We start from the raw sequence: 17,955 nt of genomic DNA, 5'->3' as shown, positions 1-17,955 counted from the left end.
TTTCAAGAGGTGAATATTAAAAGAAGTAAAGCCCAAACATTGAAGAAATGGTGCTATAATAGAATTTTGTTAGACTTGGGAGTGTGACATATACGTTTGGAATTTCAGTTGTCTTGGTGGTGGTATTCACTCTGTCGCCCATGTACCATTTCTCTTACCTCTGGGCTTATTTAAAGACTTTTCTAGTTCAAGCCATTACATGTGAGATGAATTCTAAATTTAGAATTATACTGCTCTAGTTTTGAAGACCACCAAATTCGTTTAAGCAAGTCTTTGCATCACTACTTACTTATTTCATTGCTTTGAAAATAATACTGGAGAAAGTGGTTATACTTTATTTCATAAAAACTTATTTATTTGACTACTTGTTCTTAGTGAGTAAGACTTACAAATCATAGAAAACTCCTGGTCTTTTTACTAATTATTATTCCAAAGTGATGACAGGCATGTTAGTAATTGGCAGTCTTCTTTGGCAATGAAATATCATCTTAATTTTGTTTTTTATGTTACTATGGTCTATAGAGTAATTAATGTAAAATTTTAGGTTGGAGCTTCTGTATTTGTGATTTAATAAAAAAGGAAAATTAAAGATTACATTTATTGTTTGCTACTTCTAAGTAAAAATATCCTTAGATGCTACTATCTGCCTTGGTTCTTCTCTACTGTCTGTTGTCTACTTTCTTTTTTTTAATCAATAGATTTCAAAGAATATATTTACCACCTTTTATCTGAACCACTTGTTAGAGATCTATACAGATAGTTTGCAGAGGGTGATACTCTGAGGTTTGTTCTGGAGAGCTGGACGAGGCAGGGGGGTGCAGGATAGAAGAAGCCCACCTTTTACATGTCCTTCCTGTGGGAAGGAGCTGTCTTCATGGTCACACAGTATCGAGGACAGAGCACTCTTGGTGTCTGGGTATTCAGCAGGGCCCATCTGTCATGGCCTTCTTCAGAACTTCTTCATGCTAGACTGAGAAACACCAGGTAGTGTTGGCCTCTTCCAAGTCACCTAGGAATAATAATAGATGCTGATCAGCCTTTTCCAAGACAGTATTGTCCGTTATTTGGAAGAAATTACAGAATTACAAGCTGGAGAAGTAATATTAATTTTTGTAACCGTATAGGTCTTAACGAGTATCCATATCAAAGCACAATGGAACAATTTCTGCAGAAGAGGTATCTTGTGTATTTATAAAGGTCGTAAGTAGGTGATTGATGAAGTAGGGCAGTTTTTGAGGGGTGTGGGTTTGGGTGGGCATCTTGATTCAGAACTTCATTTCAGTTTATTAGATCTGTTTCTCAAATAGCTGCAGCTTGTTCAGGTTTGATTCCTGCCAGCTGGATATGAAGTACTCTCTGTTTGGGCTCGCTGTACAGAATCTCTTTCCAAAAAAATAGTGTCGTGCTGCTTTCCATCTACTGGACCAGTAGGGGAAGGAAGATCTGATTTGAAGCCAGTACAGAATGCAAAACTGATTCGATTTGGATTGTTTTTACATTAGGTCTTCTTTTCCCTGTTCTTACCCTTTTCCAGATGGAAGAACCAGTTTCCCACCAGGGCACTTTCTCCTGGCAGTTAAATTGTGAAGGTGAGGATCATTTAGCACCACTCCTGCTGAAGTACTGTTATAGTAGGATTAGGCTTTAAAATTCAGAGGAATGAATCAACACTGTCCGAGGTCTCTCTATTTTTAAATTAATGGTGCTTGTGATGCTTTTAAACTAGGAATATAACTTTTTGTCTTTTGATTCTGCTTTTTATTTTATCAACATAATAACATTACTTTTCATCATCCGCTGGAAAGAAGGTGGTCCATGAAATGCCTTTTAAAAGCATCAAGTGTTTTAAAATGTTAACCGTAGGTACACCTTTCTAATGTGCATATGCACCCTCCTTTCTTGAATATAGTAGATTACACCCAATGTTGCCTTTTCTTGGTGATTAAGTCTCATTATGAATTTCAGTGACCACCATTTGCTAAAATCCAGTAATGCCCTCAGGGATTCTTGAGGTGCTTAGAGCTGTGTGGCCTCAGAACGTTATGCCCTCTGAATTCTTGCATCAGATTTTTACATTTTTCTTTGACATCAGCAGCAAACAGGTACTTACACCCAGAGTTACATTTTAGAACTACAAGATTGCTTAGTCTGATGCTTTCGTTTTGGAGATGAGGAACAGAAGCCCAGAGAGGTTGCACACTGTGCCTGAGGTCACGCAGCTAGTTAGCGGTGGTAGGAACTAGGTACAGAGTACTTGACTCCTTATCCAATGCTCATTCTGCCAGGCCACACTGTTTGCTTTTTCCTCTCGTCAAGGTACCTTCCTTATAGATTCTTCTCCATGTGTACATCTTTTGTTCTTAGTGAGTGGTTGACTTAACTACTGTGAAGTAGTATGTGTAGTATGTGTGAAGTTTCCCTATGAAATTGGAAACAAAATGAAATAGAAAACGTAGTATGGTAACACTCTGATGGTTGAAGTCCCGTTCCTATCATTGGTCACTTTACTTTCTTGAGTTTCAGTTTATCTTCCGTGAAAGGAAGTGCTTGGAGTAATAATGGTAATAACTAACGTTTCCTGAGTTCTTACCACGTGCCAGGTACTCTTCAGAGTTCTCCTGTGCATTACCTCATTTAATTCTCACACAAACTCCATGAGGAAGGTCTGTGATAAGTCCCATATTACACAGGGAGAAACTGAATCCTGTAGCAGCTACCTAGTTGACCAGAAGTCCTTAAGCTAGTAAGTAGCAAAGCCAAATTTCATCTCCACGCTCTTAGCCACTGCTGTTATGTTTCTGGGTGATCTACGTGTTCTCTTTTAGCTGTCATGTGTAAATATTCTGGGTTTGAATCATAGCAATGCCAATAGCTAATATTATTGAGCACTTACGTACTTTACACGTAGTATCCCACTTAATCTTAACAGCGACTCCACAGGGCAGGTGCTATTATCATGCCGACTTTATAAAAGAGGAAAGTGAAGTACACAGAGGCTTGCCCAGTCTTACAACTGGTAAGTAACAGGGGCAAAATTTGAAACCAGGCAGATTTAAGTACTTGTTACCTTCACTGCTCTGTCCTATTGCCTGAGAACGAGTACTTGAGTACCTAAGCCAGAGCGTGTTATAAGTTTTGTAATAGTTATTTTTGCTGATTAGAGGTAATGTGTGTGTGTGTGTGTGTCTGGGCACATGCACATCCACATGTGGAAACACACTGACTAATGATTTCTTAGCTGTGTGTTTGATGAGGTGTAGAAAACTCTCATGCCAAGCATAGAAATGAGGGAAGTGAATTTAGTGCCAGAGAGAATGGGGTGTGGAGTGGTAGCGATGGTGGGAACTGTGACAAATAGGAAAACACGGGTTGTGGCCAAAGGGGAAGGTGATATAGGGCTCAGTCAACTGCTGTCCTATTTTTCAGGCTGGAAAGTGGATTCAGTGTTGCTGGATATTGTGTTTTTTTCTAGAGAAGCCAGAATTTTAAACCAGAAAAAGATTTTTAAGCTGATTTTTAAATGATCACAACAGGGGCTTCCTTGGTGGCGCAGTGGTTGAGAGTCCGCCTGCCGATGCAGGGAACACGGGTTCGTGCCCCGGTCCGGGAAGATCCCACATGCCGCGGAGCGGCTGGGCCCCTGCGCCATGGCCGCTGAGCCTGTGTGTCCAGAGCCTGTGCTCCGCGACGGGAGAGGCCACAACAGTGAGAGGCCGGCGTACCACAAAAAAAAAAAAAAAAAGATCACAATGAATTGAAATTATTTGAAGCCACTATGTGAACCAAACAGAAACATTGGCAACCTCTGGTTTAGACCATCAGGACTGGTAGATAAGTGACCTTCAGACGAGTCAGAGTTGGTTGCTTCTTTTGAAGAGGGAGGGTTCCAAATCCAGAATACTTGTCCATTCTATTCCGTCTATTAAGATGGCATAACGGTAGTCTGTGGTGTAGAGAAAGTTGAATTATGAAGTGTACTTTTAAGAAATAACCGTCTTGCGTGAGGCTTTTCTCTGTAGATTGTGAGGATTCCTGGCTTCTGATTTTGGCTCTGTCCTCAGCACTGGTTTCCACGTCTGTAGACACCACAGCAGATTCTGGATGGGGCTGTGGGGTGCAGGATGACCTCCGGGACTTTTTCAAGCTCCATCCCCTCTTTTGTTCGGGTATGTACACCCCTGGCAGGACCATTCAGGAATCCCTGCAATGGAGCATGCAGTCCCTGTTACTGATAGGAGGAGTTTGGGATTAGGAAAAAAAATTTGATATGCCCTTCTGAGAAAGGTGTGGCTTCTCTGAGGTTCAGTTCTGGTTTTCAGACTGCCCAGGAAGTTCCTTGCATGTGCCGAACATTTACTTCTGGGAGCAATGCAGGGGCAGTTTGATGACTGTTTGCCTTCCTCCTATTAAAGTAGCTCCTCTTGTTTATATTTTTACCCAAAGGGCGTCCACTTATGGTTCCTTTAGCACAGGGGTTTCTGAGTACAAACACCGGCTCAATCGCTAAAACTTGATCATATCTAATGTTTTCAATTTAAAAATTCTGAGATTGATAACAAGAGGTGAGAGTCTCCCTTACTTTACCTTTGTGATTACTACGGAGCAGCATTCTATGTGTTGCCAAACTAACATCAAAGGACCAACTAGGTATGGGATCTATCCCCACTGATAATATTCCTTTAAGAAACATTGTATCATCTTTTTGATAACTGCTTTACTCATAGAATATTCTTTCAGAGAAAATATATATCAACTTGCTGTGCAGTGGTCTAAATTTTTGTCTCGGAAATATTATAGGTGAATCTATTTCCAGATGCTGCAAATAATGGAAAATCATGGAAAGTGGAATCAGGGTCTCTGTCCTTAAATGTGTTTCAGTTTGCATTTTGATAGCAGTTTAGAAATGTTATCGCTTGTTTTGTCACAGGCATAATTCACATCTTTCTTCGGGCACTGTAAACAAGAGAAATGGTTTAATGGCCCCATAGAGGCACTCTGCTGATAGCTGAGATTAGGCCCTTTAGTAATGGATGTCGGTGCGTGTATGTGTGAGTGGTACGTGTACACAGTGGGGGTGGGGAGGGCTTGGAAGAAGTAAATGTACTGGAAAAGAATCTTTGAGAGGCTCAGATGCGGCAGAAGTGCCCGCCGATTTTCTGTAAGACTTGGAAGATGGATTTACGGAGTGTGTGACACTATTGTCTTTATTTGTACACAAGCCTTCCCCTTTGCTTCTGGAATTTAACCCAGTACTAATTGAGGTCGCTGCCACCCATTTATCACCTGAAATTGAAGTGATGTTAACTTAAAGTGAATGCTTTTCATCTAGTGAGTGTATTCCCAACTATATATATTTGTATAAAAGGCTACATGCATTTTTCATGCCATGCTTGTATCTGGTCTTAAATAACCTAATTTATGTATACCATTTACTTTTTCCCCTTTTTACAGAGTTTTTTTTAATTTGCTGCTATAGCCAAGTGAAATTATTTTACAAACACTTTTGTGTCCACAGAATGATTTGTTTTGACTTCCTCAGCTATATTTTGTAGACAAGTGTAAAAAACTCTCTGCATTAAACATAACCATGGTCTAAGTAAATGCCTTGAAATACCTCAAAACACATAAATTTCTAGTGTTTTAGAGCCTGAATATCATGTCATGTTTTTCACCATCTTTTTTGTATATATCCCTTTAAATTGGCTACACAGCCAGAGTAAACACAGGGTTAGTGAAGCAAAATTAAATATCCGTTGTTAACTAATTTAGCTGTTCCCTATCACTAGCAGGGGTCACTGTGGCAGATCTTTCTCCTTTCTCATTGCAGACCCTAATCTAGACTAGGGATCAGCAGACTTTTTTTTCTGTTTTTCTATTTTCAGATAGTAAATATTTTAGGCTTTGTGGGTCAAAGTGTTTCTGTCACAAATATCCCATTGTTACTCAAAGTAGTCCTAGACTCTACCTAAATGAATGGGTAGAATGGTGTTCCAATAAAACTTTATTTACCAAAACAGGTGGGAAACTGGATTTGACCCATGGGCTGCAATTTGCTAACCCCTGTTCTAGAATACTGTACAGTAGACTATTCTAAAACAGACTTTTTGAGCAGACCAGAAATCGCAACATCAAACTCAGGAGAGTCTCATCAAGGCTCTAAATTCCCAGCTAATATTGATTCAGAAACTACAGATGTGATTCAAAGACATAGTTTTGTTTACAGAAGAAGTAGTTAAAAATCTGATGTGCTTCTCTCTGCAGGGTAATTGTTTTGTACTCACAGAAATTACTGCTCTATTTCACTCTTAGGATAAGAGTTGGGAGGAAAGCAGAGTGAAAGGTCAGAGCTAAGACAATTTATCACCGTATTTACATTCAGTGTCCACATAGAGAAGGGGACCCATCACTTGTGACATTTTGGTTATCAGAATCAAGGGGAAGCTTTAGATGTTGGATAGCAATGTTTTTCCTTCAGTGGAATATGAGTGGTGTGAATTTTTAAATGCCTTTGGCCACAGCAATAAATTGAAAGAAGGCAGAATGCCTAAAAGCAAGCATGAATGCTCTAAGTGTTTTCATTTAGATACAAGTGCAAGAATATATTATTAAGGTCATGTATACAGAAATATGCATAGCATACACATGAATTGATCAAACTTAAAGAAGACTGGCTAATATATTTATTAGAACTTTTCTTAAAAAAACAACTAAATAAAGCTCTAATTGGACTTCTGTGAGCTCTTGATGGTTAGGACTGTGCCTTACTGTTCAGCTTCTTCTATAGCTCCACATTCCCTGCCCCTTAGCAACTGGCATAATGTCTGGGCTGTAGAAAATGAATGAATTAATGAAGAAGTAAATGGATAAAGAACCATCTGATATAATGTTGTAGTGGTGCTCATGCATGAAGGAGATCTTAAGTGTGCTTATTCAAAAATATATTTGAATTGTATGCTCAAGGGTTCAAGAGTTGCTGCCCAAAGCCCATGGCTTTAATTCCTAGGCTGTTATAAGTTAGTCCTAGGTCTTTAGTTGGACATGAAGCTTAGCTTCTTCATGCCTTTAAAAATTCTTTTTGCAAAATTGGAATGCTAATGTCCTTATCTTGAATGATGAGAATCGAGAGTTGGTGAAGATTCTTTGAAAACTTTATAATACTATGTAAATTTGAGTCTTTTTTTAAAAAAATAGCATTATAGCTGGTGTTTTCTAGCACTATTCCAAACTCAACCAGAGTTCAGTATGTTAACACCTACAGTTTAGCATATTATCTTTCTTAAATTTATATCATGTTCACTATAGAAATATAAACAGAAACTCAATTCATAAGTTTCATTGTTTATTCTCTGGACTAACATGAACCAGTAAGTCATAACATGGTCTGTTCTCAATTTAGTGGTGCCAAAAAATACTCCAGGGTCATGACTGTTTAGGAAATTATTCTCCTATGAGCAAATTTTTAAATTCATTATCTCCATCTCTAATATTGTAGGTGTTCACATATGACTTATATGTCTACCCTGAGCCAAAGACTTGGTTGTATACCAGCATTGTTGCATTTGTAAAGCCAAGGGGATTTCTGTGCTCCAGGAGAATGATGACAACAAGAGTGGGTCTCTGGTCAAAAATGTGGGCAGAAAAAAATGGAATCCAAGATGATGCCTCATAGTTCATAGTTCTAAAATGAAAACAATCACTAATCTAACAAATACTTTACGATGAATACCATAAACCCAAGTAAACTGTGTGAATTAAGAAGTGGTTAAGTTTATTTTGGAAGTGCATTTTTTAAAGTCCTGGTACTTTGGAGCACTTACGTTTAACCATTAGAGGAATTCAGTCATTGTAAGTCATTGTAAGTCAGCCTTAAGATGTGGTTTTAAAGGTCAAGCCTCCATCAAAGAAAAAATGCAAGAATCATCTCTTGAGAGTTCTCTTGGCTTCTCCTCCTAAAAATCTGATTGTCCAGAGGAGTTGCAGGTCATAAAAGTTTGCATGGAAACGTGTTTGAGGAAGACAGCAGATTTCATAGATAAATGATCTGAACTGTCTGAAGTCAGGGATAAGGATATAATACAATATCATTGGGAACCATCACTTCTTTGTAAATGAAATGAAGGAGTTAACTCACTTGATTTGATACACTTGAAGAAGGAAAGATTCACTTTAATTAAAACTACAAACAATGCCGATTCCTGTAGCCCTGGTTCCAGAGCCAGCCAGGACAGTACAGTAAGCGAGATGAAATGTACCTAAGCAGCCTCGGCAGCAGGCTGGAGCCATGTTCAGCGAAAGTAATTTAATTAGTGTTGATCATGACTCCAGATGATGGTGATTTGATAAGGAATAATTTAGTACTTAACAGCCTTTTACATGCACCAACTCCTTGTGGGAAGGTAAAGCAAATTGCACAAAATGAATGTGCTGCTTCCACTTGTGACTGTGCCAGTGAACTGGAAAACTGCCTGTTCACAGACGCTCAGGCTCTCAGCCCTGTGATGAAATACCCAACAGGGTCTCAGCTCAGCCCTCTCTGGTGGGAGTCTCTGTACTACTCTTACTGAAGAATAATAAATAACAGAAGTCATTTTTGTGATCTAAAATCTCGAGGAAGCAGAAAAGTGAAATTGAGGAAAATAAAGTAGCTCTGGTTCTTGTGCAGAAGGTTGACGATCTTAGGCTGGCTTCTTTTTTCCCCTCAACACAGCAATTAAAAAAAAAAATCCTCGCATTTGGCTTACGACTAGAAAAAAAAAGTCATGATTCCAAGGGCACACAGTGATTAAGAGGCCCACACACGGAGAGAGTAGGGGAGCCCTAAACTTCTTGGAGAACCTGTGAGAATCCTTGAGTGTTGGCATCTAACAAAAAGGAAGACATTGTTAGTTTTTTAAAAAACGTCTTTTCAAGTACTGGACCTGTTTCAGTGCAGCACACACTGGATCCAGGTGTTGCCAAGCATCATAGTGGATTTGAAATTTGCCCCGTTATGAGAATCACCTAGAAAATGTTATAAGATACAGAATCCTGATCTATATACCAGCTTTAGTGAATCAGTTTCTGGGAACAGGGTATGAGTTTGCTAGGGCTGCCATAACAAGGCACCACAAACTGGGTCCCACCCTAATGACCCCGTCTTAACTAATTTTCCAAATAAGGTCACATTCTGAGGTGGGGTTAGGACTTCAGGATAAAATTTGGAGGGGACACAACTGAACCTGTAACATATGGAGTATGGGAATGCCTGTTTGTTTTTTTCCAGAATTTCCCTCGGTAATCTGATGATTGGCCACATTTGGGGGACCCCTGTTTAGGGATCTACTTGCCTCTGATAGCACTTTGGGAATCCTTATGTGTTCTTTCTTCTAAAGTCACTTTGGGAAACTCATGGGGCCAGTCTGAAAGCACTAGAGCTCCAAATGGTGTATCTACAAGGATGGGTCATGCCTTTTGCTTCTAGGCTGATATTAATGGACATTTTGATAGGAGGCTACTGTCCTGCTAGCAACCATTCCCAATGGTATCCTAGACTTGTCATTCCTCCCATGAGTCATCTGGAATTATTTATTATGTGAAGTTGAAGCACATGATCAGACGTCTCTGCTGGAAGAGGAGGCCACCAGACATTTTCAAACATCTTAATTTGTATAGCATTGCTTGATGCTTCTCATACTTCTAAATCTTTTTATGGAGATACACATTCATTACAATGCAAAAATCTTAAGTGTTTAACTTGATGAATTTTACATAGGTATATACTCATATATACACCGCCAAGAGCAAGATATAAAATATTTACAGTTCTCTAGTAGGTTACTAGTGCCCTTTCTCAGTCATGAACACTCCCATCCACCAACAGAAGGAGATTCTTTCATTATCCATTAGTTTGGTCTGTACTTGAAATTCATATACTGTGTACTCCTTGTATACTCTTTTGTGTTTGTCTTCTTTTACTCAATTTACCATCTGTGAGACCATCCACATTTCTGCATGTGTCATCAATGTGTTCCTTGTTAATTCTTGTGGAATATTCCATTGTATGAATAAGCCACAATTTACTCATCCATTTTTCTGCTAATGAACATTGGAATTTTTCCAGTTTTTGGTATTATGAGTAAAGCTGCTATGAACATGTACTTTAGTAAACATATTCAATCCTTTCTCTTTGATACCTACCTAGGAGTATAGTTACTGGACCATAGTGGAGATTTATATGGAGACTTGGTAGATACTTCAAAAAATTTTCCAAAGTGTTTTTGTCAGTTTATACTCTTAGCAGCATATATAAGCAGTTCTTATTGCTTTAGACCTTCTTCATATCTTGGTAATGCCAGTCTTTTTCAGTTTAGTTAGCCATTCTAGTGGGTGTATAGTGAAAACCTTGTGTGATTTTATTTGCAGTTTCCTGATGAGTAAAGATGCTGAATACTTTTTCATATATGCTTGCTTTGTTGCTCATTTGTTTGTCGTTTGGGTATCTTCTTTTATGAACTGCCCGTTTGAGTCTTTTGCCCGTTTTAATTGGGTCTCTTGTTTTCTTTTATTAATTTGTAGCAATTCTTACTATGTTGAATATGATTTCTTTGTCAGATCTTTCTATAGCAAGTATCCTCTTGATGTCTGTAACTTAGTGTCTTGACGAAGAGAAGTTCTTAATTTCAATGAAGCCTAATTCGTAGATTATTTTCTTTTATGGTTAATGCCTTTTGCATCCTGTTTAGTAATCTTTTCCTACACTATGGTCCCAAAGACTTTTAAAATATAGTAATGTTGAATACGGCAGTCTCTGGTATGTTTGATATTTTGATAAATATGATAAACTTTGCATCATACTGGCAATTTATTAGCTTTTAGGTTCTTATCCATTTTCATTCATATAATTTAGATCTCATCTCTCAGGTATAATGATTTGTTACTTAGTTGAATGGCAAAGTGAGTTCCTTTGATGTTGCTGCTGCTTTTTCTTAGGAAAATATAAAACCTACTACTTAATCTAAAGTGCTGAACTAGGGTATACACATTTTGTTGTATATGTTCAAGTAAGTAATAAACAGTGGAAAACTATTTGTTAAGAAAGCAACAAATGCATGGTTAAGATATTACAAGATTGCATCATACAATATTTGTCATTCTAAGAAGTAGCACACACACACACACACACACACACAGGGAGAGAATTTTCTTATAGAATACTACTTTAAATCTTTTGTGATTTTTTTCCCCACATTTAAAAAACATTTCATCTTGCAAATTCAGGTAAAAGTAAAGAAAATAATGTAGTGAACTCCCACCTATCCGTCAGTCAGCTTTTAACATTTATCAGCATTTTTCTATTTGATTCTTCCCTCATACATTTTTTTCTAGAGTATTTTAAAGAAAATCCCAGAGCTTATTTTTTATCTGTAAATATTTTATGAAGTTTTAGCTTTAAACCTTTCTTTTTGGTACAACTGCCATTTCACTATCACATCCAACAAAATTAACAATAATTTCTTAAACATCTAATACCTAGTCCACATTGAAATATCTTATTTGTTGGAAAGGTGTCTCTTTCAGTTGGTTTGTTCAAGTCAGAATCCAAACAAGTCCACATGTTACAATTGATTCTTGAGGTTCTTAAGCCTCTTCTATCGTAACGTTTTATAAATTATAACTTTCTGACTTGGTAAAGTTAATGAACATATGTACCCTTTGCATATGAAGAGACATGTAATTTCCCCTTTGTTTCTAACTCTCTACTTTGAGTAGGTATATTAAACACACATTAAATTAGAAAAAAATACTTTGAAATAGACGACTCAGCGAAAGAATTGTATTATTATTTATTAAGTTTTCCTTAGACAACTAATTTAGATGAAACTTGTTTACTTCTGTGGCACATTTGTTTTCTACAGTGTTTCAGATGTCTCTTGAGTACCACTGAACATTTTTGTCAAAATTATGTGCTTATGTAAACAGATAGCATTTATCTTCCTGGAGCTTGGTAGCTCTTGATATCAATTTCTTATACTAAAATTATATATGACATTCAAGTTAGTACAAGTTCATAATGATGTAATATCATAATCAAGATTGAATGGCATCGTAAGCCACAAAGCTTCTCTTGTAATATCTTCCTTTATAGTATATACACTTAATATTTTGTTTTAATCCCAGGTTTTATAGGACTTGGAGTAACTATCCACAGTGTGTCCTTCTTGTGTTTATCCTTGATAATTCATACCTGTGCAAATTGTATGAAAATAAAATTCATTCTCATGTCTATTTTCCCCTTATCTTTTTATTCATTTTCCATTTATACTAAAACTTCAATTATTCTGAGGATCTCTAATATGCATTTGTTCAGTTTCATATAGAAGAATAAAAATATATAATCTTATTTATTTATTGGTTTGAAAGCTATGATTCCACCCCAGATATACATATTTCTTCATATTTTATGATATTGTCTTTATATTATATTGAACAGTAATGACATATGACACTGAGTCATATGAAAAAGGAAGAAACATCATTTCATATAGAATAATTGTTTTATGGTAGATTATATATGAAAAATAACTTTAACATATTTCTCACAATGTATCTTCACACTTGTGGTAAGTAGTTAGGCAAATAGTTTTATGTGTATTTTTATATATGAGCGCTGGCCTAAACAGAGGTCGAGTTTTTTGTCCTTTTGTCCAAAGTATCATTAGTTACCCTGAGAACTGCATGCATCTGGATTTTCTTTCTCATAGTCCAGTTGTTATTCCATTAAACCATTACTATTGGTACATTTGAGATATTTTCCTTTCAATAATACTTAAATTTATGTTCCTGTCTTCAGTTAATTCTTGGATAATCAGCTGTATTTTTTCTGCTTTAGTCATTGGAAACCTTTCTGAAATGTTTTCAAGCTTACTTTCTGAAAACTTCTAGTATTGTCAATATCCGCTAAACCAATTACAAGTAGTTCATCTGACTTTAAGTAATGAGAGAGAGTTTAAGCATGCATTTCGTTATGCAGTAAAAGCAAACAACGAGTATATGGAGATCCTCCAGAATCTTTTCTTGCATGAAATTCATCCAATGTGATTTTTCTTATGTATGAAAGTTAATATGAAATGTTAGTGACATTTTAACCAAGAGGAGTAGAACAGATTAGTGTACTTAATTCCTAACTGTATTTCATTTTTGTGGGTATTTGTGTTTTGTTTTCTAGTGGCTTTTCATGGCCTCCCACTGAAAATCAAGAAAGAACCCCACAGTCCATGTTCAGAACTTGGCTCTGCCTGCAGTCAAGAACAGCCCTTTAAATTCAGCTATGGAGAAAAGTGCCTCTACAATGTCAGGTAAAGCAATCAGGTGTACAGAGAAGGCCTGATGGTTCTTATTGAAACACAGTTCCAGCATAATATAAAATCTCAAGTCATATTTTATGAGTTACACCTGCAGCATATAACAAGCTAATTAGGTTATGTGTTTAGCAGAACTCGGAAGGACCATTTACTGTCTGATTACATACTTTCAGAATCATTTTAATTAAAGGTCAAGTCAGAGACCTATCTTTTTTTTTTGGGGGGGGGTCTTTGTTGCTGTGTGGGGGCTTTCTCTAGTTGCGGCGAGGGGGGCTACTCTTCGTTGGGTTTTGCAGGCTTCTCATTGCAGTGGCTTCTCTTGTTGCAGAGCACAGGCTCTAGGCGTGCAGGCTTCAGTAGTTGTGGTGCACGGGCTCAGTAGCTGTGGCTCACGGACTCTAGAGCGCAGGCTCAGTAGTTGTGGCGCACAGGCTTAGTTGCTCCGCGGCATGTGGGATCTTCCCGGACCAGGGCTCAAATACATGTCCCCTGCATTGGCAGGCGGATTCTTAACCACTGTGCCATCAGGGAAGCCCCCAGAATCATTTTAATGCAGTCATTTTTATCCAAATCATGAGTTACTTTTCTACTGTAGTGATGCACTATGGGATTGAAAAGAGGGACTGGGGACTTCCCTGGCCGTCCAGTGGTGAAGAATCCGTACTTCCACTGCAGGGGGCACTGGTTCAATCCCTGGTCGGAGAACTAAGATCTTACATGCTGTGCGGTGTGCCCAAATAAATAAATAAATAAACAAGTAAAAGAGAAAGGTGCTTCCTGTGTCTATCTTCACTTAAAAAAAGAGAGAGAGAGAGAGAGAGAGGTTCTTACTTTGCATGCATGAATAGCTGCTGAAAGTTCTCATTAGAAAGAAAGCATTATGCACTTTAGATAGAGTGTGTAGGAAAAAATGAACCATTTGGCAGGTCTAAGCAGTACATTAGTTATCTGACAGGTTTTGCAGATGATCTATAAGATGCATTCATGGACAATTGCAGTAAAGTTAGAATTTTATAAGGCTTAGCAGAGGCTACTATCTATTAAAAAGCCAGTTGTTCCTTCGGATGATAATAAAGGGGGGTGGAGCAGTAGAAGTGCATTGTTCATTTGTTGGAAAATTTGATAACATGTATGTTCATTAAAAACCCTTCATAGTAAATTGCATTCTGCTGCTTTTCATATCGGCCTCTAATTGCGTACGGAAAAAGTTGGCTCTGTATATTGTATGTTATTACTCTCAATTATAGTAGAGACGTATGTAGTTCTTTAAAGGAGTTAGTTTAGAAACTTATAAAAATGATGACAAATATTTGTGGTCTTATAAATTATGTTGATTCCAGTTCATAATACGTTATAATCCAAAGGAGTCTTCTATTTCCTCAGATTTTTTTTACATATTTTCTTTTTTCTTTTTCGTGGAATAATTTTTTTCCTTTTTTTAAAATTGAAGTATAGTTGATGTACAATATTATATAAGATAGAGGTGTACAAGATAGTGATTCACAACATTTAAAGGTTATACTCCATTTATAGTTATTATAAAATATTGGCTATATTCCCTGTGTTGTACAGTATGTCCTTATAGCTTATTTTATGCCTAGTAGTTTGTACCTCTTAATCTCCTACCCCTGTGTTGCCCCTCTCAACTTCACTCTCCCCACTGGTAACCACTCGTTTGTTCTTTATATCTGTGAGTCTGCTTCCTTTTTGTTATATTCACTAGTTTGTTGTCCAAGATAGTTAAGATTTGAGAAACTTCGATTTGTGCAGTCTCACAGTACCTGACCAGTGCTTGGACATTCTATTACTATTTGTTCTTGCCAACTTGTCTTTTATATCTGTTTTTCTAGGAGGTTCACCAGAGCCTGAAATGATGAGGCAGTTCAGTTGAACTTCAAAGCTTTTATAAAACAGATCTCTTGTAGAAGCCAACTAATAAAACATACTGAGTTCAGATAAAACAATATTGATCAATCTGAGTTTTATTTTTATCATGTTTTTAATTTTTGCATTTTCTCCTTAAGAGTACTGTGTATTCTCAGAGTAATTATTTAACATATGGAGGAATTTTTAATTAATAAACCAAATAGGTATAGAATTGCCATTGCATTTTAGCATTGATCAGAAGTGTGACTGTGAAATAACTGCTGCTTTATGGACTTAGAAGAAAGACATATCTGACTTTCATAAATTAATGGTAGAAGAATTACCTGAATATTTTGAGGTTCTTCTTGGGGACCAGTAATTCCCACAGTGATATATGGATTAAATTTTGTTATTTCCATTTCTATACAAACAGTGTAACTCAATACACCATTTCATAAGGGAAAAAAGTAATTTTCTAGGACAGGAGATGTGTCATTTTTTCTTTTTATGTGGGAATGAGACATGTGAACCATTTTATAAAAGAAGTGGGTTCACATTCAGAAATATTGGTAAATGAAATAGGTAGGACCAAACATAATATGAGTTCCACTGACTTTGCTTTAAAGCAAGGAAGACTTATGCAGTACATACTCCTTCACTTCTATAAAGTATTTTTGCACTTGGATGTTATTCTGTTGTATAGATGGTGCAACAGGGTAAATTATTACATAAGTCAGTTTTTTTTAAAGTTTCTTTTTTAAAGAAAAATATATATTAATGAATGCTTTTTATTTTAAAATGAAATACAGTATTTTAATCTAGAACATCTTTTTTTGTTCAGAAATTTAAGTACAATTTGTTTTCAATAAAATATTTTTTAGATTACAAAAATTAGTTAAATCATATTCCTGAGAGCTACGCTAAAGAAAGCAACTTAAATTCATAATGTATATAAAAACAAGCTTACTCATTTTATTATTTTGTAACTGTGTTCAGAAGTTAGACGATGATAACAGGATTTTACTCTTAAGAACATTATTTTGTACCTATTCTTATACTCCAAGAAAGTTTAAAGATATCAGAGACATAAATCTTTATTAATTTGCCTCATAAACCTTTATTATCCTATGTGAGGAAATTAATGCCAGGCATCATTTACTTTACATTAAAAAAATGACAATAAGGCAAAAGCATGGCCTTCTTAGAGTTCTACCCAAATAAAGACGAGCCAGGTATGATCCGCATCTCGTTAAACTGACGTGAGTTCTTATTCTAAAATCTTATGTAACATAGAAGGATTATAATATCAGAAATATTTAATGATCTAGAAAAGATCTATGGAACTTGCTTAAGGAGACATATCAAGAATAGATGGAAATAATATGCCACTGCTTTCATTGACAGAGATGTTCCTTATACTGTGTTGTTTGTATATATATTAAAAATAGATGTTGTATATTTATGCTGTTACCAAGTTATACATTCATTATCCCATTTTCTTTTTAAGTGTGTGACAGTTTCCAAGATTACGTGTTCTAGAGCTGCGGAAACTAAAAGACATGCAATTCCAACTTCCTTAAGACTTAAGCCTAAAATATTTTTTCTACCCTTGGGTTGGGGGGGAAAAAAAGTTTTAATTGCTCCCAAGAAGCACATGTTCTCTTTTCTTTCATTCCTTGGGTAGTGCCTATGATCAGAAGCCACAAGTGGGAATGAGGCCCTCCAACCCCCCAACACCATCCAGCACCCCAGTGTCCCCCCTGCACCATGCGTCTCCCAACTCAGCTCACACTTCGAAACCTGACCGCGCCTTCCCAGCTCACCTCCCTCCGTCGCAGCCCATTCAAGACAGTAGCTACCCCATGGACCACAGGTAACTGCAAGTACCATTTAAAAGAAATTTTTGGTTAGAGTATAGTTGATTTACAATGTTGTGTTAGTTTCTGCTGTACAGCAAAGTGGTTAAGTTATACACATACATATATCCACTGTTTTTTTAGATTCTTTTCCTATATAGGCCATTACAGAGTACTGGGTAGAGTTCCCTGTGTTATACAGTAGGTCCTTATCAGTTACTTATTTTATATGTAGTAGTGTGTATGTGTTAATCCCAGTCTCCCAATTTATCCCTTCTCCCACCCTTACCCCCTGGTAACTGCAAGTACCATTTAAAAAAACAAAAAACAAACCAAAAAAACAACTGTTTTTAGCATTCTTGGAAGAAAGTCCTATTACTACCAATTCCTAAGACCTATAGTAAATTCAAGGGGAGTGTATTAATTTTGCACATCTGTGCAAAATATTTTTAGGAAGAGCTTGCTCTATCTATCTTCAGCTATAAATAATTTATGGAGAAGGTCATTTATAAACATTCCTTTATAAACATTTAAATTGGTTGCTAAAATGGAAAATTAATCTATATACTGACATTTGAACATTTCCCTTTCACTTTGCTTGAATTAAATTGCTTCACTTAAACTTTAAATCAGATCATCCCATTTTTATGAGCATATGTGTGTACTTTTTCTATAAAGTTAGGAGACTAATTTTAGTAGGTGGCTTACAGAATGAGGTTCTTTACCTTAGATGAGTGGTTTAGCTGTACGTAGTTTTGCAGAAGAAAACTTATTTGATAGAACTATCTTTCCTCCTTTCCAAGTAATGAATGTTTAATGTCAGTAGAGGCATGACCCTGAACGCTGAGAATATAAAGAGGTAGAGACTCAATTAGTATTACCTAGAAAGGAAT

The 17,955-nt window shown here is 36.6% G+C and overlaps 1 protein-coding gene across 17 annotated transcripts in view; it reads left to right on the top strand.

Moving 5' to 3' along the window:
- ETV1 (ETS variant transcription factor 1) overlaps positions 1-17,955 on the top strand; it is a 96,760-nt gene that overhangs the window by 38,807 nt on the left and 39,998 nt on the right. For 14 of the 17 annotated variants that reach the window (XM_027102561.1, XM_027102560.1, XM_027102563.1 and 11 more), the window contains 2 exons: positions 13,205-13,334; positions 16,891-17,079. In XM_027102561.1, coding sequence (XP_026958362.1) covers positions 13,205-13,334; positions 16,891-17,079 — 319 coding nt within the window. Of the gene's footprint in view, positions 1-1,534; positions 1,590-13,204; positions 13,335-16,890; positions 17,080-17,955 lie in introns of all 17 variants that reach the window. The other 3 variants (XM_027102565.1, XM_027102566.1, XM_027102568.1) reach the window with 2 other exon arrangements.

The sequence above is a fragment of the Aethalodelphis obliquidens genome, unplaced genomic scaffold (genome assembly GCF_003676395.1).
Source record: "Aethalodelphis obliquidens isolate GAN/ISIS:26980383/991018 unplaced genomic scaffold, ASM367639v1 scaffold5, whole genome shotgun sequence".
Taxonomy (NCBI): Eukaryota; Metazoa; Chordata; class Mammalia; order Artiodactyla; family Delphinidae; genus Aethalodelphis; species Aethalodelphis obliquidens.
This window is presented reverse-complemented; position numbering and strand designations above follow the sequence as displayed.